At 34.9% G+C, this 21,871-nt stretch overlaps 3 protein-coding genes across 3 annotated transcripts in view; 2 read left to right on the forward strand and 1 right to left on the reverse strand.

Annotated features, from left to right (window-relative positions):
- The first annotated feature begins 81 nt into the window (after positions 1 to 81).
- On the forward strand, positions 82 to 8,034 carry LOC117327512 (protein jagunal homolog 1-like). Its single transcript, XM_033884543.1, has 2 exons — positions 82 to 230; positions 2,957 to 8,034. The coding sequence occupies exons 1-2, from the start codon at positions 142 to 144 to the stop codon at positions 3,438 to 3,440; spliced, it is 573 nt and encodes a 190-aa protein (XP_033740434.1). The 5' UTR covers positions 82 to 141; the 3' UTR covers positions 3,441 to 8,034.
- Positions 8,035 to 8,112: 78 nt separating this feature from the next.
- Positions 8,113 to 17,518, reverse strand: LOC117327511 (quinone oxidoreductase-like protein 1). The gene is made up of 11 exons (XM_033884542.1): positions 17,210 to 17,518; positions 16,585 to 16,662; positions 15,073 to 15,196; positions 12,790 to 12,858; positions 12,318 to 12,499; positions 11,874 to 11,937; positions 11,463 to 11,561; positions 10,343 to 10,476; positions 9,808 to 9,913; positions 8,973 to 9,018; positions 8,113 to 8,390 (listed from the first exon to the last, which is right to left on the reverse strand). Exons 1-11 carry the CDS (start codon positions 17,276 to 17,278, stop codon positions 8,294 to 8,296), a joined length of 1,068 nt encoding a protein of 355 aa, XP_033740433.1. The 5' UTR covers positions 17,279 to 17,518; the 3' UTR covers positions 8,113 to 8,293.
- Positions 17,519 to 17,569: 51 nt separating this feature from the next.
- Positions 17,570 to 21,871, forward strand: part of LOC117327513 (intersectin-1-like) — a 61,837-nt gene continuing 57,535 nt past the window's right edge. Inside the window, 2 exon segments of the mRNA XM_033884544.1 lie at positions 17,570 to 17,711; positions 21,025 to 21,070. Of these exon segments, the coding sequence (XP_033740435.1) occupies positions 21,055 to 21,070 (16 nt within the window). The 5' untranslated portion in view covers positions 17,570 to 17,711; positions 21,025 to 21,054.

A 21,871-nucleotide genomic window follows, 5' to 3' on the forward strand; every position in this document is an offset into this window, starting at 1 on the left:
ATATAAATCGACAAAATAATGCTATATTTTGAAAGTTTCAATTGGCCAGGTATTTTCTAACGACATAAGCGGTGATCGGAAGTGGGATTTCCCCCAAGGTGTTTTTTATTCGCATCGTCCTGTCAGTCATATTTCGCCGATATGGCGTCCAAATATGGGTACAGGCCAACGGGTACCGACGGGAGTGACTTTTGGCACCGTGAGAGTGTTGCATGGCAGTACAAACACAGGTATATGGTACTTTTTACTCGCTTTACGGTTACGTTAATAAACTGATTGCGTTATGCGACTCCGAACCACATGCCATGGACACGTTGCATTTGGTGTAATTTTTGCATATACCATTTATTTTTCCTCAAATTGCTTAATCTCCTCAGTAACAGTGTTTAATGATAATGTTTAATTTAGTAAAATTGTTATCTTGTAATTTAGCATGTCTTTTATTTGTTTACATTTCTGTGTGAGCAAGTAGTGCTGTTGTCAGTAAGATGCCAGTCGGCGAGTCCACGGTCGATAGCAGGCCTATGTGTGTAAGGTTGCGTATAAATAACATATGCTAACTGAGGAAACCCGTCAGCAGTGTATCAACGCTGTACCATGAACAGGCTAATAGAAGCACCATGGCCAGCAAACAGAGTCGGAGTGTATATGTACATGTGTGAATGGTTACAGCGCTTGACCCGGACTCCAAATTGTTTCTCAGGTCAGAGGTAGTAATTACATGTGGAGCTGGAGTAAAAACCTACAGGCGTTATTCTTATTGTGAACAGTATGTAATTTGATGATATCTAAGATTGATGTGTATGTGGTAAAATTGTCAATTTAAAGATCTAGTCACGGGTGTTTGACATTCTATAAATAGGAAAATATAATAATCCACATAAAAATACCCAGTACTATCAGATATACATATATATAGAATCACCCCAAAGGATCAGGATGACCTATAGACATCATGCTTCTTCCGCTGTCGTCTGTCTGTGGCTGTGACTGATTTGTTATTTTCCAAATTGGACAGAATCGAAGACAGTTGCCATTGCCAGCATACTGCATCTCAAAATTGTTTTCTGTATGTATATATACTACTATAGTACTAGGGTCTTTAAAGTCAGATGACCGTTTAGCCCAAGTTTCTTCTGGCCCTGACACCATGTCTGTTGTAGGGCCAGAGGAAATTCGGGCTAATGACTGGTAAAGCCAATCAGCCTATTTTTCACAGTATACAGGGCATTTCATATGGATTATTATATATTCCTATTTAAATTTTACGTCAAACTCCTGTGATCTAGTTTAGCAATCACAGAGATTGACAAATATGTCAATTTGGAAAAAAAAGTTCAACCGACTCTATCCCTTAATCATTTATAACATTATCATAGATTTCTTATTTCATGATATGCCCGCATGCTGAGATCAAATGGAATTTAAATGTTAAAGCTGACTGTGCAAATTATTCAGAGTTTTATTTTTCAGGTTGTAAATATTTATGATTAGACATGTTCACATTCCAGGATACCAAAGACCATGTACATCTGTACGTGAAGCAATGACCATTTTAGTTTTGTGCTTCCTAAGTATTAAGCTCCCTTCAGAGCCTACTTAATCACAAAATCAACAAAGAATACTGACATCACACCGAATCCAGAAGTCAAATTAAAAATTAATTAAACAAGAGCAAAATACAAAAAAAGACATATAGATTTGTATGGAGAATCCTATTAGTTTTTGCCGGCCTACAACCATCAATCCATCTTTAAACATCTTACAAATTATTCTGTAGTATTTCTTTGTTATAAGAAAAGGTTTACATGTAGTTGTTGGATTCAAACATGGGATCTCTGAATCCATATCTGAAGTCTTTAGCCACAAGGCCATTTTGGATCTTGTATAAAAAAAAAATTTTTTTTAAAGATAAAAAACATTTTAATGTGTAAGTTTTATCTACATATTTATATGAAAATACATCATGTATTGTAAATACTAACAATATAGAAATTGCTGAAGATTTATTTTCTGATATTTCATGGAATTCATTATATTGGTATGTGTTAGAAAATGACACCTTTAGTAGACTAGATCAATAGATATTCCTGGCACATGTCTACAGGAGCACCAGGAGACTCCAAGAGGATCAGATTATACAAAAGCAGGGATATTGATGGCAAAAAGCCATGACAGAATTTTATCATCATTTGTCTGTCAGGATATACCAAACCCCATCACACTCATTCCCATCAAATGATTCATATGATTGTGATATCATTTGTTTTGTTTAATAAATAAATAATATATAATTCTCATTACCAAATATCATTGCATATCATGTTTTTCATTTTGTTTGTCTTATACAGAAATGTACTTGATACCCTAAAATATATATGTTTTTTTTTACTTTGAACTGCTTAATAATGTTTTGCCAAGACCATCAATACTGATTACGTCATATCCCACTCTGACATGTGTAACCACAGGGGGCTCACATGTTCCTATGAACCAGAATAAAAAATTAACCCCCGAGTCTGACCCATAGATCAATGGAACATATCAAGCCCCTGTTTGTATAATACACTGCCAAGGTCATGATCAATTTGAACATTTGAATATATCATTCAGTGTGTATGTCTGAATTAAAGAGTATTTGTGGCATACAATATGTCATTGTGATGCTATATTTCATCTTTAAGTTCATGCTGAATCTGCCAAATATTTGTTACTGAAGGTTAATATTGTAATGAACTTATTTACTTTAAAAAAATTACAAGATATTCTCATATAAATTTGTTGTAAGAATATTAATATTTCTATGTTAAGAAATTCAAAGACCATGTCATACAAATTTGCTGTAAGAATATGAATGTTTCTGTATCTGCTTGTAACACTTTCTCGCACGTCTATAAGGCCAAATATATTTCAATAAATTTGCATACCATTATATTTTGGTTCTCTCTGATTTCAGTACAATGAACAAGTCACGGCTGAAGATAGTGCTAGTGCTACAGGTACTGTTATGCTTGATGTTGGTGATACGAGTCCTACCAGGAATGACAGCCTTTCTAGGACTAGGGATGTTTGAACGACTAAAGCACTGGGACTTCCCTGCACCGCGGCCCTGGGAATACCTCTGGATCATCAACTTTATGGCAGGAATATTAGGTCTCAAGTCACTCCCCAAGAACGACTTATCGCTTCTGAAGCAGTATGTCATTGGAACAGTAGTTTTCGGAATTTGTCCCGTTGGCTATGGTGTTTTTGATCAAGTAGATGATTTATATGCCTACTTGAATGAGAAGAAGTCAATCGGAACCATTCAGGGATTCCCAGCAGTAATTGTATGGTTTATGTTTCTAACCATGGCTATTCAGCTACATGGATTTGGACTTTATTTTGCAAGACAGTTATATAATTCTTGGAAGCCAAGGTCTGAAAAGAAGAGAAAGTGAAGCTGATAACACATTTTGTTCATTAATTTTATAAGTGTGCTTGTTTTATTTGTCAGTTTGAAATTGTGGTTGTTTCTTTTTTTTTTTTTTGAAAGCAAGAATATTTTCTATTCATAATACTGGCATATTTTTATATACAGTAGAACCTTGTGAGTTTAGACACTTCAGCTTCTGATTTTCTGATAATATATTTTCCAGTTACTCAACTTTGTTTGTAAAAGGCATATTGTAAAATGTTTGTCAAAGTTTATCTCTTTCTCATTTCTACCCTCTGTGTTGAGCGCAGATTCAATATGACATGGAATTTAAGACCTTAGTTGATGAGCAAAATTAAAAGTATTAAGAGAAGATATGTTTAAAAAACTATCAGTCTAAATTGACTCGGTTTTACTGTAGCTAGAAATACAGCATAACAATGGTACGGATATAGATGTAGTTAACCTAGACCTGAAAAACGTCCATTTCAATAACAAGCAAGTCAGTTATTTTTCACTCTACGATACCAGGTATATATATATACAATGTACTCACCAAATCATTCCAGCCTGGTACACTCCGGGAGAGTCAGCTGGAAATTTATCCCTTGTTTCCTCATCTGCTTCCTTACATGTTCTAGATACATAATTACAGTATCTTCTAAGTTCTTATTATTTCAGTTTGTCATTTAACATGATTTTTTCTGGTGCTTTTTGTATTTAATTGTTAGAAAAACCTACATTCAATCATTGATTTCCATTAACCATAGACCAGACAAAGCATTGTGATTAATAATGTAATTTGGGAAACATTTTTTCTTTAGAAATTTTTCTTCATAACTTATGGTGCCTGTATTTATTTCCCAGTGACTGGTTTTTAACAACAACAAAAAAACAAATATAATCTTCTACAGCAAAATGTTTAAAAATTTAAAATTGGAATTTTTGCAGTAAAAGTTTTCATGTGAAAATGCATTTATTAAAAATTATCGAATTTCCCTGGCCTAAATTTATAATGACATTTAGTTTACTGTGCAATATAAAAAAATATCTAATAATAGTATGTTTGTGTTAGCAATGCACCACCCATGCCAGTTATCCAAAAGTAGACTAGGAAATTGTCTAGATTACAATTATAATGCCACACTTTGTATGCTTAATTCCAACTCAAATAGTAGGAAAATAGAACCATCAATAATAGATAATGTACAATTTATGTAAAACGGTAGACTTTGTATATTGTAAGATGTTGTACAGTTGGTGATTCCATAGTTCCAAATTTTATACTTTAACATGATAGATATGTTACAGCAATATGATGTGTTCAGACTATTTCCTTTTTGCCATTTATATATTGTTGATTATTATACTGAGCTGTGTGGTAATGTATAAGTTATTTTTGACTGTTGTAGTATAACTGAGTGAGAATTGTGTTGTATGTTTTAATATTATGCTTGTAATTTTGCCTGTACTTAGGTTTTCTAATGTTTAAGTTGTACTGGTTTAATTGTATTGTGTCAGTGAAGTCAGTCATTTAAAAGTTTTATTTCTTAAATAGAAAAATATTTTGAAGAAGCACAATTTTAGCAAAAGGATACTTATGCTAAAAATCATGTTACAGCTAAAATAAAGGAACCACAAATTTTGTGGATACTGGGAGGTTCATCTCTCTGACAATTTAAAGCCACCTTTTTAACAGTCAGAGGGACGTGATAATTATGACACAGTTTTACATTTGTTCAAACAATGGTTTGATTTAATGTTTAAAGGGTATACACAATGTACTGCTCCCTGTTGGCTGTACAAAGGCTGCTTTCACATAACTGGGTTGACACAGTTCAAATGTCATGAAACTGTGTGGTAAAAAGATTAAATGCATCTGTGAAGGAGTCGGACATATGTAAAAAAAATTCTTATTTTGTTTCATGTCTTCTGCATATTATTCTGAAATATATGTTTGTGTGCACTGACCTTGAAGTATGTGAAAATCCTGAAAACTATCCACCTGTCATCTAGTTTTGAACAGACATGGCTGAATATTCCTTGGGGTATCCTCATCCTCAATAATCTGTACCTTTGGTTCTTCATTTTCAGGTTCAGCTGTCTCAACCAGTTATGTGAAAGCAGCCAATAATTCTCGACATAATATATTAATGAAATGTGTCTCAATCATCAAGTCCCTATGGTTGTAACTATTGCTGATCTATTAGGACAAAGTAAACAGAAGTTTTGTACCAAAGAAAAAAAAATCTCTACAAAAATGTGTGTGGAGAGATATCTTATTATTGTACCAGTTGTTAAATAGTACATTGTATTGTACTTTTGATCTTGTGATAAACAATCTTGTTTAAAATTTTAAATTATTTCAGAAATGTTGCTCAAATTTATCATGTTCAGGTGTGTTGAATATATCCTGTACACACCTACTAATATTAGGCTATATGTTGCAGTGTATAAAATTAAAACATTTTTCTACAGAGGACTAGTACATATGGAGAGTGCATTCACACATACTTAACATATTAGACCTTGTACTGTAAACGACCTAACAAGTGCACCTGCACCTATAGCTGCACCTCCACCTTTTTTCAGGATAAGAGGATTGGTGCGCTGGTTAAAACATACAAAAAGTTCCTTAACCCACTTTTAATAAAAGCCTGGATAGTTTTCGCTACATAAATGTATGTAAATGAAAAAAAGGTGTTGTTTTTTTCTACTCCGAATTCACATGAAAACATTTCCCCATTCATCGTTTTATCAAACACACCTTTTGTGTTTTTGTAAGCGCAAAATGCCTTTATTAGATTGTGAATACAGTATTATAGATAGAGTGGTCAAACCATTAATTTCAGTCCAAAACTAGTTATGGAACCATGTTGTTAAAATAACTGCATTCATTATTACGGTACTATGTCGTCGACCAGTAAATCCTTCATTAGGTCAATAAAAGAGATGTCTACAATGTTTTACTAGTAAGACAGATAGTTCTAAGGTTATGTTTAACAGTGAAGACAAATTACCATTTCTTTATTATTAACGTTATACTTCTGTGTCTATGCAATCAGGGAAGTAATGTGTGAAATCCTGTTTTGTTAGATAGCAGATTATCTATATTTTTATGGAGAATCTTGAAATTCATTTACATATGTAAAATCTTCTTATGCACATAATTATGTACGTGAAGGTAGATTTTGTAATTAAAGCACTTAACTATTGTGTGCAGAGTACCAGATTTAGTGCAATATGTAGTTTTTTTCAGTTTTATAGGCCTCAGCAAATGTTTTAAATCTTACACCCTTGCACTACAGTATATGCCAAACCTGTTGAAGAGTGGGAGTAAGAAGATATTGTCAATAAAGGCAATGTTTAAAACCTCAGTTTTCACCTGAATGTAACTGAAATACTGTCTAATAGACCCTCCTTTGCTATCATAGTGAGAGTGGTGATAGAGGTTTTTGCTTGATTTATTTCATTTCCATGTAAGTTTATTGTAACAGACTGCTGATAGAGACTATTGGTTAGAATTTTGCTGCTGTTCCTACTTTCGCTTTGTACAACTGCAAGTGCTGGCCCTGAACATGCACTTAGTAATGGAATGGAATGTTGTCCAGATACAATATTTGACAGAATGTTTATTTGAATGCATTGTACAGAAGACTCAGGAAAAGATTGATGAATAGAGAAGAATTGAATACACAGCTGATTGTACTTGAACAAAAGTTTAAGTCCAGTGTTTCGGCATGTACATGGAATTTAATTTGACTGATTTTCCCGTACTTGGAAATAGAAACGCATGCTCTTGAATGTCTCATGTAGAGTTTGCTCAATGTTTTCGTTAAAAATACGCAATATATAAAAGACAATTATACACAAGTTTCTACTCCACATTGTGGATATTTTTTAAATTTAATCTCTTTAATGTGAAGTTTGAAGAGAAGTGTTCTTTTAAAAAATAGGTTTATACAATACATGTATCAAAATGAGATATTGTGAATTGTAAGGTGTTAAAATCCAGTTGATTTAGCTAGCCACAAGACCTGGTGTTGTCCTATATCCTGACAAGTTCTTACCACAGAAACATGTTTATTTCCAAAAATACATTGAATTACTATAATAATCATGTTTCTACGAATACTGTGCTAAGAAATGGATTGTTTGTGTGGCATTTATAGCAGCATGAATAGGAGACCTGTTCACCTTCCCAGTGGCTCTGGCTTCACAATATTCTGTGTGTTCAAGTGGAAATCATTTCAAAGTTTTACCTTCACTCCAATTTTGAACAATTTTAGGTCTGTGTTTGGTTTTAGTATCTTGATGGCAGCTTTATTAGTTCCACAGTAACCTAAGAGAAATACAACACTAAGAAGTAAACATTGAATTTCAATCAAAATCAATTTTGTGGAAGCTTGTGAAAACAGAACCAAATTATCAAAATGTAGCACAGTTTCCGTTTTACTGACCGACATTATATATATCTCAAGAAGCCAACAACAACCCACTCACATAACATTAAATCGTGTAGATTGTTTTTTCAATATGGCCATACATCCTGAGCTATATGTTTGATCATAAAATTTTGTTACTATCCTAAACTTTTGAATAAAATTTCTCCCAGTGATTCTATTGTGTTGTTTGAATTTTTAGATATCTGTAACAATGAACTTTTAGATATCTGTAACAAAAAAGGGTATACAAAGATCATTTATGTTTGTTTTAATCAATTCAAGTTAAAACATCTCACATAAATGTGTATATCAGTTTACTAAAACAATATTTCATTGGTCTGCTGAATCACATGACACATCACAAGGTCACTGCCCTCTGTCTAATGTCCACAATTCAGTAATAACCAGGGCATTGAGCTCCACTGGTCATATTTTACATCGTAACAACTGCTCGTCCTATTCGTAGCTGATCAAGGTGCATCATGGCGTCCACTGCTACATCCAATGTGAATTCCTTCGCTATTTTACACCTGTATGATATTACAAACGTAGAATTTAGATTCATTACTTGTATGTTGATTGCGTCTACTGAAAAGATTTAAATATCTATTAATGTTCAGGGGCCATTTGTTCAAAAGGTAAATAGCTAATTAATCGCTTGATTAATGAAAATCGCATTTCTCCTATCCTTCAAAATCAGCAGTTATGAAGAGACTGGTAGATGTAGGTAGTTTAAGAAAATATTGTCATATAAGTCTTACAAGAAATTATTTTATCAGGATTTTAATATTATTGTTGAACTTTGATGAGCCTAATCACCTTTTGAACAACTGGGCCTTGGTGACAGATCTGGTGTTTATATACATGACTATACAAATTATCATTTGTAATTAACCCAGGTAAAGTATGTAGAGATCTTGAACAGTGAAATGGACATTCTGTCTAATCCAACCCTGGAAGTATTCTGACACCTTGATGGACTGACAAAGTGAAAGTTATTTCTTATGAAAGTTCATGAAGTTTCACTACAATATCACTTGCACAATCTGACCCATTGCACTATAAAGTAATGTTAATTCTATAAAAAGCAGGGAAACAGCTGAGATACATACTTGACGACTCCTTTCTCTATTTTTTCTACAGCATCATGTAGTATATCTGATATATAGGCGATCAAGGATAGTATATTGGTGATGATGACAATGTCAATGGCTCATACTGAAAAACTTAACAGGACAACATATCACAAGATCAATAGATTACAATGGAATGTTCCATATTCATTCATGAAAAAACCCTGCCCATAAATAAGCCCCCTTTTTCAGTTTTGCAGAATCATCAATTTCAAAATAATAGTAGGCTGAAAATGACTCGCAAATAAACTCTCCCCAAAATTTTACATATGACATAGTCACTCATGTAGATCCTCTATATATAGGTTTTCCAGGAACATATTTAATAACCCGATACGTTGTACCTGTTTTGATAACAACTTTCTCTCATATTATATTGCTTGCTTGCTGGATTTATTGCCCACCAACATAGCAGCTGGTGACTACCTCACTGAACAAGAGCAGTCAAGATAAAGTGTCTTGCTCAGGGATGCAACCATGACAGTACAGGAAAGTTTGATCTATTGACCCTTTCACCCCTACTGACCATATTGGACATCAAATAATGAATGAATGGCAGAGTCCACTAAAGCTTCTAAGGGTTGAAAAGGTTAAGTTCTCGGCTTCATCAGAAAAGCAAATATCCAATACCATCGGTATTAGGGAACTTTTGAATTAGTCTGTTAAAAATCATCTGGTCATCATGACTTTGTTACTGTGTTGCTAACGCCTAGTACCAGCCATGAACAGGTGATTTTAATCAGATTGCTCTTATATGACACCTATTGGTAAGACATACCATTATAAGTATATAAATCATCTTATTCAAGGATACGTTGATATCGTCCTTGTTGAGAACAAGACAAGTTCCATATTTTGTCAAACAAGAAGCAGACGCTGGCCCCTCGCAGAAACAACTGTTGGCTATCTGGTGGGTCCAGCTGGAAGTAAAGAAAATATAACTACAAAGGATACCAGAATTTTAGAATAGGTATAACATAAGCAAACAGTTTGAGGAATGACCGTCCAGCACTTTTCAAGAAATAGCGATAACATGGATTGTTTACAGACGGGCGACTGATGGAAGACAGACAGACAACAGACTGAGCACGGATGCAAGGCGATTTTACTAGCCCACCATTAGATGATGATAGGCTAAAAACCAAGATGTAGATATTGAAGACCTCATGCTGGTAAGGGACATATTTTTTATTGAATATTCCTATATATACTTGTAAATGTGGTAAATATGTATTATTTATAAAATCTGTCCTCTTGAACTTATTTTCAGCTTTGCAGAACCTCGATGAAATAAAATGTATGTATAAATCGTATCTTCAATGGAAACTCATTGAATTGTATTTACTTACCTGAAGATTATATTGAGATGTAATCCATTTCCCTGATGCCCCAAGACAGGAAATGATTTCATGTTTGTGTGGGACTGAATACTTTCTTTTCTCCTCCATTATATTGAGATCTTCCTCATTGGTAAACATGCAGGCTAAAACAGAAACGACAATGTATCAGAAACACTGAAGTTGATTTATTAATGAAGTCTCCAACTTATTTTGACCTTTTAAACTTTCATATAGTTTTAGGCCAAGTAAATATGAACTAGTGTCTGTTTAAGGTAATTATGGTACAAATTTTTTAACAAAAAAAACATGCTCTGTGGCACAAATTTTCAAATAAAACAAGTGTGCTCTGGGTATTGCTAAAGCAATACATGCCCCTTTCCTCTTCACACCACAATACATCATTAAAGATAATACATGTACTTGAAGTTTGACAGTATGTCACAACACAATATGTCATCAAAGATGACACTTGAAGTTTGACAGTATATCACAACACAATACATGATTAAAGATGACACTTGAAGTTTGACAGTATGTCGCACAGCAATACGTTATTAAAGATGACACTTGAAGTTTGACAGTATTTCACACCACAATATGACATTAAAGATGACACTTGTAAGTTTGACAGTATGTTGCACAGCAATACGTTATTAAAGATGACACTTGAAGTTTGACAGTATGTCACATCTCAATACGTCATTGAAGATGACACTTGAAGTTTGACAATATGACACACAACAATACATCATTAAAATTGACACTTGAAGTTTGACAGTATGTCACATCTCAATATGCCATTGAAGATGACACTTGAAGTTTGACAGTATGTCACACCACAATACGCCATTAAAGATGATATTTGAAGTTTGACAACAAATGGGATCCACAATGAGATATAACTGGAAACATTCAGTGTCAGTGTAATGGACTGGATGTGCCTGTCACATGACATTTCAGTGAAACTTCCCTTATGTGGGCCTCCTACCACTAGACCACCATGCATCAAGTCAAGAGAGACTTTGCCCTTGTATGAGCTTAATGTGATGATGTTGATGTTTGAAAATGGAAGTATTCAGAAATTTTGTTATCTTAATGGAAACCATTACATAAACAAGTGTTAACTCACCTCCGTTGTCAATGACGACATCCACTCCCACACCCCCTGTCTCTTCCATTACACTACTCGCTAAAATGTTACTCCTCTTACTGATATCTATCACTTGAGCTGTGCAATACGAAAAGATGAAATTATAATTATATCATCATAGAATTATATTATGTTATTTTTTTTTCCTCAGGAAACATTTTTTTCCACAATACATGTATATTTAATATATAAATTATAATCTTGAATTATTTCATTAACATCAGTGTATGGATGATCTTACTTGGAATTCATCTGTTACTTAAACAAGACTGTTTGAATTGAAATTATAGATGATTCATTCAAATTATTGACAGCCAATGATATTAATAATAAGCGGTCATTCAAGGGAGATAACTCTGCTTGTAAAATTCTTTCCCAGGAAAAACCTACCTATAGATATTTGCAGGCCATCAATGAAGTTGCGTTCATCCTGACTACTGGATGTTGTAATAACCTATTACAGATACAAAATTAATCAAACACACATGTTCACTGAAAATGATACACCATCATACCTTTTCCTTTCATTTTCTGTTTTTCCCTGTATATACCAGGGTATTATACCATATTAGAGTTCATTACATATCAGGGTTCATTATACATGGGTAAAGTGAGTACAATGATCATATTTGGGTACATAATACATGGGTAGTGAAAAAAATTATCATATATAGGTACATTATAAATGGGGAGCGAATAAAATGATCATATTTGGGTTCATTATACATGGGTAGTGCTGTATGCAATAATCAAATGAGAGTTCATCAAACACAGGTTGTGACTACAATAATCAGATAAGAGTTGATACTATCACAACTTTGTTATAAGGTTTACCTTTGCGCCCCAGTAACTGGCCAGGTGGAGTGCTACACATCCGAAAGGTGTGGCTCCGTCCATCACAAGGACTGTGTCCCCCCCACAAACCCGTGCCTGGTAGTGTAAAGCAGTATACGCCCTCACACAGTCTCCGATCCCTGCTGCAGCTTCAACGAAACTTAGTCTGTCTGGTTTTCTGACTGGGTCACAATAATATTCAAAGTAAATATCTATCTAACAATCTTAAACATTTATCTAACAAAGACATTTTGTATCAGAGAAGAATAAATTTCTATTCATTCAATAGACACTGTTAATTAATTGATAAATTCAATTAATTTGAAGTCCTTCAAAGTAAAACTTTGGATAACTGAAAAGCTGCAAAAATTTGAAAATGCATCTATCAGCAACATGCATTTACATATAATGCAGAGTCTCTTTTGGATAGTGCCCATTTACTGATCCATAAATTCCTTCTATAGTTACTTACCAACATCATACTCGGACATCAGGCAGTACTCTCCACATCCTGAGTATCTGGCATTCAATGGCACAACACCTGGAGTATTAAAGATACAGCAAAATAAATATTAAGTGTCAAAGTGATACTCCTAGGATGTCCCTTAGCTGTGTCCATTTTAAAGTATCTTTTTATACATATATATATTTGAAAACGTCTGTAACATAGACATTAGTTTGATTAAAGAATGTTGCTCTGATTTAATGATTTATTTTTTACTGGAAGGAAACAGGTTGTTCAAAATCCAAGGTCTAGAAATTATCTACTATTTTACTTCAGTCTTTTTACAGAAGGTTATCAACTGGTAATGTTTCTAGTATGTTTCAACAAAGCAGGACTAACAGTAAGTTTCTGTTAATTTTCTTGACTTGTACTTACAGGCTTTTTTTTTGGCAATTTGAGTAATGATTTCAACCAGAAACAAGAGATCCCAGAGGGATCTTGGCGCCCACCATTGAATGATCTTTATAGGTTCCATGTCTGATTGATCTTTTCTCTACTTTTCTCTTCCTCTAAGTGTTACTAATCTGTGTAAATTCAGAAACAGCCCTCTAGTACTATTCAAACAAGGGGAACCTATATATAAAATTTAAGATTTAGCGATAATGGCTGTCTGTCGGCCATGTTGTTTTCGGATTGGTCCCAAAATGCAATACCAGGGACCAAGGGGAACCTACATATGAAATTTGAGAAAGATTGGTCCCAAAATGCAATACCAGGGACCAAGGGGAACCTACATATGAAATTTGATAAAGATCCTTTCAGTACCTTCTGTAAAATAGCAATAACAAACTTCAATTGTCAAAATCCAAGATGGCTGCCTGTCGGCCATGTTGTTTTCCTATTGGTCCCAAGATGTAATATGCATAACTACAGACCAAGGGGAACCTACAAAAAAGATTGAGAAAGATCCCTTCAGTACTTTCTGAGGAATAGCGATAACAAACTTCAATTGTCAAAATCCAAGATGGCTGCCTTTCGGCCATGTTGTTTTCTGATTGCTCTCAAAATGCAATATGCATAACTAGGCACCGAGGGGAACCTATATATGAAATTTGAGAAAGATCCCTTCAGCACTTTCTGAGAAATAATGATAACAAACTTCAATTGTCAAAATCCAAGATGGCTGCCTGTCGGCCATGTTGTTTTCCGATAGGTCTTAAAATGCAATATGCATAACTAGATACCAAGGGGAGCCTACATATGAAATTTGAGAAATATCCCTTCAGTACTTTCTGAGAAATAGCGATAACAAACTTCAATTGTCAAAATCCAAGATGGCTGCCTGTCGGCCATGTTGTCTTCCGATAGGTCCCAAAATGCAATATGCATAACTAGGCACCGAGCGGAACCTACATATGAAATTTGAGAAAGATCTCTTCAGTACTTTCTGAGAAATAGTGATAACAAACTCCAATTGTCAAAATCCAAGATGGCTGCCTTTCGGCCATGTTGTTTTCTGATTGGTCTCAAAATGCAATATGCATAACTAGGCACCGAGGGGAACCTATATATGAAATTTGAGAAATATCCCTTCAGCACTTTCTGAGAAATAATGATAACAAACTTCAATTGTCAAAATCCAAGATGGCTGCCTGTCGGCCATGTTGTTTTCCGATAGGTCACAAAATGCAATATGCATAACTAGGCACCGAGGGGAACCTACATATGAAATTTGAGAAAGATCCCTTCAGTACTTTCTGAGAAATAGCGATAACAAACTTCAATTGTCAAAATCCAAGATGGCTACTGGTCGGCCATGTTGTTTTCTGATTGGTCTCAAAATGCAATATGCATAACTAGGCACCGAGGGGAACCTACATATGAAATTTGAGAAAGATCCCTTCAGTACTTTCTGAGAAATAGCGATAACAAACTTCAATTGTCAAAATCCAAGATGGCTGCCTGTCAGCCATGTTGATTTCCGATTTCTCTCAAAATGCAATATGCATAACTAGGAACCAAGGGGAACCTATATATGAAACTTGAGAAAGATCCCTTCAGTACTTTCTGAGAAATAGCGATAACAAGAATTGTTTACGGATGGAGGGACGGACGGACGGACGGAGGGACGGCCGGACGGACCACGGACCACGGACGCAGGGCGATTTGAATAGCCCACCATCTGATGATGGTGGGCTAAAAAAGTGACTTTTAAACACTTTCTCTCAAACTGATACTTTGTATGTCACTATATATGTCTCATCATGTTACTGTTTATAACATATGATTTTGCTGACCACTACATCTCACCTACAACACTGTCTCCTAGAGCTACACTGGTAACAGACTGACCAATCTTGACCACGATACCAGCCACATCATGCCCAACACTATATCTATCTCGCTGACTTTTCTTGTGGATTTCTGTAAGTATCTGAAATATCAGCACAATAAAATACATTGTATTATATGAAGAGTGGAGAGTCAATTACTAGAAATATAATATGCATTGAGTCATGCATTCAGGTCTTGGCAAATCATCATCTGCCTGAAGTCTGTCAATACCAAGTTTAAGCTGCTGAAGTCAAGAAGAGCATTCTCTGATTGTGATCCTTTCTCTCACATCTCTGTGAATAAGAACCTCACTAAGTGTGGAGTGAACCAGCTTACTACTCACAACAGCTCACTAAATCAATTTTCCAGACCTGGACCACAAACAGTAAGGTGGTGTATCATCACAATTTTCTTTTGCACAAACTTCATAACCCTAGTATTCAGTAGGTATATGCTGCTCTCCAAATAACATGACTATAACTCGCCTAAGTCTTAACTATTTAGAAGGTGTTTTAAGAATAAAAATGATGAACAGTCAAAGGAAATATATTGATCTGCAGCTTCAGCTTACTTGCCATTTGCCCTTTTGGTAAGTGAGCTAAACAATTGCAGGGTATCAAAGTATTTGAAGAAATGGCATTTATTCCATTTTAGACTTTAATTTTTTTTTCCTAGTTTACCCAACCTTTTGTAACAGGAGAGGAGAAAATGAAGCAGCCAGACCAGGGTTCGAACCCGGGCCCCTCCGAACTCTAGACGGACACTCTACCACTGTGCTACCTGGTCGCCGATGATCGACCCAGTCCAGTTCCGCTACATTTTTCCCTCCTTTTTTCAAGTCTTCGCCCCCGAAGACCACAAGTTCGGATATCCCCTTGCTAAGCATACACCTAATGCTTTAAACAAGGGTAGGCAAGCTCGCCAATTATGTAACAGGAGAGGAGAAAATGTAGCAGCCAGACCGGGGTTCGAACCCGGGACCCTCCGAACTCTAAATGGGCACTCTACCACTGAGCTACCTGGTCGCCGATGATCAACCCAGTCAAGTTCCGCTACACTTTAAAAGAGTTGCTGCATAAAAGTGGAGAGTATAAGGTCACCTTACTATTCCAGGCAAAGAGGAATTTCTTTTTAGCTTAATGGTGGGATGTCCACTTTTCATTACCCTTTCATATTGCAGATTTGGTTCTGTAGCATGACCAAGTTGGAGGAGAGTGAGAGGCTTCCTTGGAGCCAAAGAACCTGTGTTGTGAATGTCTTGAGAGTGCAAAGACTTCATGAAGGAGGCAGTAGTGTAAAAAATGGATAGTATAAGGTCACCTTACTAACTCAGGTTAATGAGAATTTCCCTTTAGTTTAGTGGTCGTGTGTCTGCTCAGAGAGGTGGCTAGTTTGAGCCCCAGTGAGAGCAGAACATTTTTGTCAATTACTCCTTCCTATAAATACAATCTCTGATCAATCAGTGATAAATACTTTTGTAAGACTTACCTTTGAGTTATATTTTGCTAAAGCACATGCTTTTACTTGTACAACAATGTCAAATTTTTCTGGTGAAGGTACCTCTATCTGAAGCATAGGATCATGACATAATAAACATCTTTGTATATAAACAAAATTGTCACAAGCGTGTATGGTGATATGATATAGCCAGAGTATTGTCCCTTTGAACTCACGAAAGAAACATTAATCAGTGTTTTGTTAAAGCCATCCCTATAGGCCTTTGAAGCAAAGAAAATAGGAAAAGACATATTTTCTGAAAGTCCACGAAAACTTTATTTATGACCAAATTATTTTTTTTTTCTAAAATGGATCCCATTTATTAAATACCCAGCACACACCAAATTTATAGTTATCACAATATCAATCAAAGTTTTCACATGCCTCATGGTCCTGTACAACCTTATATTTATGGTTGGTAAAAACAATACATATGCAATTAAGAAAAAAATAAGCAGATAGGAATCTCACTATCACATCCAAATCCTTAACAACGTTCTGAGTTATCTACCCATTACAGGACAGCAAATCAGTTGGTTATGTATAACTTTTTGAGGTCCTAGGTTATTAGAAATGATTAATACCGTATTACCCAACCATCAACCAAACAACTTACATCTGTTTCTAGGGTGAATTTGGGAATCCCATCAGTTGGACTCAATGCGTCCTGCACCACAGATTTCATTCTTCACATAGGTAACTTACGGCTAGTAAAAACGTATTATGATCTGTAATAATTTAGCTAATGTGAATTCGTAAATTTATGGTTTTCCAAGTACAGCCGGTCGTTTCATTGCAATATCCTGACAAAATGCTATTGAAGAAATTACAATAAACAGACGATTATCCCACTATTCAAGTGATGCAGTATTACATTCTTGATGTTGAGTGAGAATGAAACGAAAATAGAACCGGAAGTGCTCCTTGCTACGACACGCCCCCAATTTTCCCATAGTTCATGTCATTTCCGGTAAAGCTGGGGTGGTGACTGCTGAAGATAAATTTTCATAATTTTTGAGTAACTGCAGACTATATCTGACCTTGGAGATAAGAGACAGAAGACACAATCCGAGAACTTGTCCATAATTTAATTATGCATAGGATTTGATACGAAAACGGTACTTGATCTTTGCAATTTGTCTAAAGTTGGCATACGGATTTTTTGGCCGGTGCCATGATTGCATAGGTAAAATTATGTCGACTTCTGTCTACTTAAAGTGATTCAATACATTGGCTTATGAGAGTTATTTTAAAGTTTGCATGTGATAAATTTCTTCAATAGATACATTTTTGATATTATGTTAAGTGCTGGATTCTATTTACTACAGCTGTATTTTTATTTTCGTCATGTCTTTCACTTTGAATTGAACAGTTACTTATGTTGCACAATTCGTATATTGGACTTATTTACGGTGAAGTTAAAGACTGATACCATCGTTTATTGTCAGTATGGAAGGTTTGAATTGTAAATACTATATACAGTTGCCCTCTAGGTTATTGCTAGTGGGAAATTTCCCTTCAGCTTATAATGAATCTGGTAGAACGAAGCCGACAGGCAAAACAAGGATGGTAGGTTCCATTTCCCAATGGAGGCACTACTCATTTCCCCGCTACCGTCAGAAACTTGTTTCAGTTCCATAAGCTCAAAATCTCACCAAAAGCAGATGCTCAATAAGTGGCCCAGGCCTTGACATAGGAATTTCATCTGGCACGATACTCGGTCAACACGGTCCATCTTGTGAATACTCGTCAGCTCACAATACCAATTTACTGACAGGCTTATGTAAGATGGATGTTTGATGTGACCTTGGCCAGTTAAGAGCATAATACTGTATACATAAAAAATATTGTTTACATGATGATTAACAACAGAAATATTTTTTTGTCCCCCCGCAATGAACTGGAGGGGGGGGGGGGGGGGGGGGGGAGCTTATAGTGTTACCCATGCCTGTCCTGTCCCAACCCGATACAATGTAGTATAGATAGATAGTCTCAGGAACTGATGGGGTTCTTGGGCATGGAGGGCATTTATGTCTTACAGACATTTTCTAGTTTTAGACTTGTCAGCTTTATCATCATACCTTTAGGGAAAAAATAATGTTATATGTAAATTTAACCTGTGTAAATCAATCTACTTGCCACAATTAAACACTCTGCTAAAAATATTTCTCATTAGCTCCATTGGTTGTACTGACAACAATGTTAAAGAATTATATGACAAGAAACTTATGACATTGACTTCTATCTTCCCATGTCAGATTAAAGTGTTAAAGGTGTTTTGTTATTACCTCTTTTAAGTATTATTAACTTGGTGTGAATTAGTGATTGGACTGTATAAATAGGATAGATAATATCTAAACTGTGTGTACACACTGTTGTCATCAGAACAAACAAAAAATGGCAAGAGACCTTTAGCTGTGTATGTGTTACCTTGTAAATACTAACAGCAATTTACCAGTCACTCAATCAGCTAGCTAAACAGAACTTAATATTATTTTGATCAGTTGAGCAGAAGACTATATATATAGCTAACAGTGATACCGAAAGCCAGTGGTCCATGGTTCGAACCCTAGTGGAGGCTACATTGCATGGCTTTCAAGTTTGAAAATTTCTTGTCTAAGCTACTTCAAGCATTTTAGATGATTCAGCAATAACGATGATTCTCAATTCCTGTTTGACACCTTAACTTCCTCATAATTACCTTCGTATATACCTCATCAAGCTTGGTTCATTCCTGAATAGATGCATACTCTAAATTAATTAACTACATGTATTTGCAAAATATGCATATCAAAAAACAAGTTAAACTCTTGTTTCTATTGTCCACTGAGATATTTACTTTCATGTACATGACAAGCATTGGTTCGCACATTGCAATGTGTATGAAATATATAATTGAGGTGATAATCAAATCTTGACATTAATAATTACCTTGCAGGGTTAGAAATTTTGATAATGTAGCTTATGGGCTCACACATTAAAAATGGCTGTGTCATTTAAACATTACAAGATTCCTAACAAGAGAAGTACATTTAGTTGTAATACCAACTGGAAAATCGCAGCACTTAAATTTAATTTGAGTACATGTATAAAATGTACACGTAAGAGGTGTGGTACTTGGTTTAGATACTGTGGTAACAAAAATCTTGTCTTTGAGGTTTTCCCGTGAACATTATTTATATGGAGTTATCATAGATTCTGTTAGTACAAAAAAAATTCATTAGAGATACAAACTAATCAGTAAAATAAGAGGTGCTTTATGTTTATGATTATAGAAGGCTTAAGGTTAACCCACACTGTCACAGGATAGCGTATATAGTTTACTCACTCTAATGACTTGCACATTTGAAGTAGTTCTTATCTACATATTCACATATATGTGTCAAGTGCAGCTTTATTTGGTGTAGGCTTAAAGCCTTTTTCACAGCAACAGGAAATTTTTAGTAAAGATTATTATCGAGTCCCTGGTAAAATGATGTACAGTTTGATGTAACAATAATGATCTGTATACAGTATAGAGATGTGCCAAACTCTGCTGTATGAATTGTGATATCGATGATACACTCTATAATTAGTTATATCCTGTTATGTTCAACTTCCATGTGTGAAGCCATAAAGATAAAGAGCCAAACATCAAAACCCTTTTCTGTAAATTGTTGCAATTGTATTAATTAAGAAATAATTCTTTATTTTATAATGTTATAAAATGCGTTGAAAAATACACTGATTAAGATTTTGATATCTAAGTATTAAGCTAAATAAAATAATTAATATGGTTTGTTTTAGGATATGTTCTTTGTCTAAGTCTGGACTAAATGTACATTTCATTTTACATGTAAAAGGACCTTCAACATGTTAGCAACTTGGGTCCAATTGAGAAGACCCAGTTTTGGAGATCAGAATTTCACACTCTAAATCAACACCTACCATATTACTTAAGATTTGGAAAGTGCTTATACATATACAAAAAGTGTCACATTACCTCACAATGACAAAACATGGAAATCAATCTCAATATCAGATGTCATACTGGTATAGCTTTTACATCTGTCATCGTCACTGTCTGTAACATGTAGATCAATGAAATCCACTTAAATGATGTGGACACCACAGGAAATACTCATAAGTAGGTTTCAGAAGAGAACAGTTTCATGCAAAATAGTTGAAGAAATTATAAATTGATGCAGCAGAAGAGATCAGGTTGTTCTGGAATTTTTATACAAGGAAGTTAATATTATATAAGATGAATGTTATAATGTGAATAATTTTACTGACAGAAAGGAAACTTGTAACACGGATATATGCATGTATGTATGTTGTGGAGGAATTTGTAGTCTGAAACTCCAGGACTTTGTTGCTGAAATTATACTGATATATTTTAAATCATCGTTATACTCTATTCTATGTCTGTATACCATTGATGTTTTGTAGAACTGATGGGTGCAACCAACTTGTAAAACAATGGCAGCAGCAGGAGGTTTGTATTGTATTCTGATCATTTTTACAAATAATGAAATTATATAAAGTATAAACCTAGCTTTTATTAACTGCTTTGTTTAAGAAAGGATAAGAAAAGAAACTGAGCTGTTGTTTCTTTAGTAAATATATGAAGTTAAAGCCCATACACAGATGTGATTTGGTTTCAAGTATATATATATATATATAAATATATATTAATTTCAGTATTTTTAGCCCACCATCATCAGATGGTGGGCTATTCAAATCGCCTTGCGTCCGTGGTCCGTCCGTCCGTAAACAATTCTTGTTATCGCTATTTCTGAGAAAGTACTGAAGGGATCTTTCTCAAATTTCATATGTAGGTTCCCCTTGGTCCCTAGTTATGCATATTGCATTTTGGGACAGATCGGAAAACAACATGGCCGACAGGCAGCCATCTTGGATTTTGACAATTGAAGTTTGTTATCGCTATTTCTGAGAAAGTACTGAAGGGATCTTTCTCAAATTTGCTATATCGGTTGCCCATGGTCCCTAGTTATGCATATTGCATTTTGGGACCAGTCGGAAAATAACATGGCCACCAGGCAGCCATCTTGGATTTTGACAATTGAAGTTTGTTATCGCTATTTCTCAGAAAGTACTGAAGGGATCTTTCTCAAATTTCATATGTAGGCCCCCTTTGGTCTTTAGTTATGCATATTGCATTTTGGGACAGATCGGAAAACAACATGGCTGACAGGCAGCCATCTTGGATTTTGACAATTGAAGTTTATTATCGCTATTTCTTAGAAAGTACTGAAGGGATCTTTCTCAAATTTCA

The sequence above is a fragment of the Pecten maximus genome, chromosome 5 (genome assembly GCF_902652985.1).
Source record: "Pecten maximus chromosome 5, xPecMax1.1, whole genome shotgun sequence".
Lineage (NCBI taxonomy): Eukaryota > Metazoa > Mollusca > Bivalvia > Pectinida > Pectinidae > Pecten > Pecten maximus.

Bases quoted from the DNA above. Each gene is read 5' to 3' on its own strand.
- LOC117327512 (XM_033884543.1), top strand. From the start codon at position 142: ATGGCGTCCAAATATGGGTACAGGCCAACGGGTACCGACGGGAGTGAC. The intron at 231-2,956 runs GTATATGGTACT...CTCTGATTTCAG, and splicing joins GCATGGCAGTACAAACACAG to TACAATGAACAAGTCACGGC.
- LOC117327511 (XM_033884542.1), bottom strand. From the start codon at position 17,278: ATGAAATCTGTGGTGCAGGACGCATTGAGTCCAACTGATGGGATTCCC. The intron at 12,500-12,789 runs GTAAGTAACTAT...ATTGTGACCCAG, and splicing joins GATGTCCGAGTATGATGTTG to TCAGAAAACCAGACAGACTA. The intron at 9,914-10,342 runs GTAAGTAAATAC...CTTTACTTCCAG, and splicing joins CATCTCAATATAATCTTCAG to CTGGACCCACCAGATAGCCA.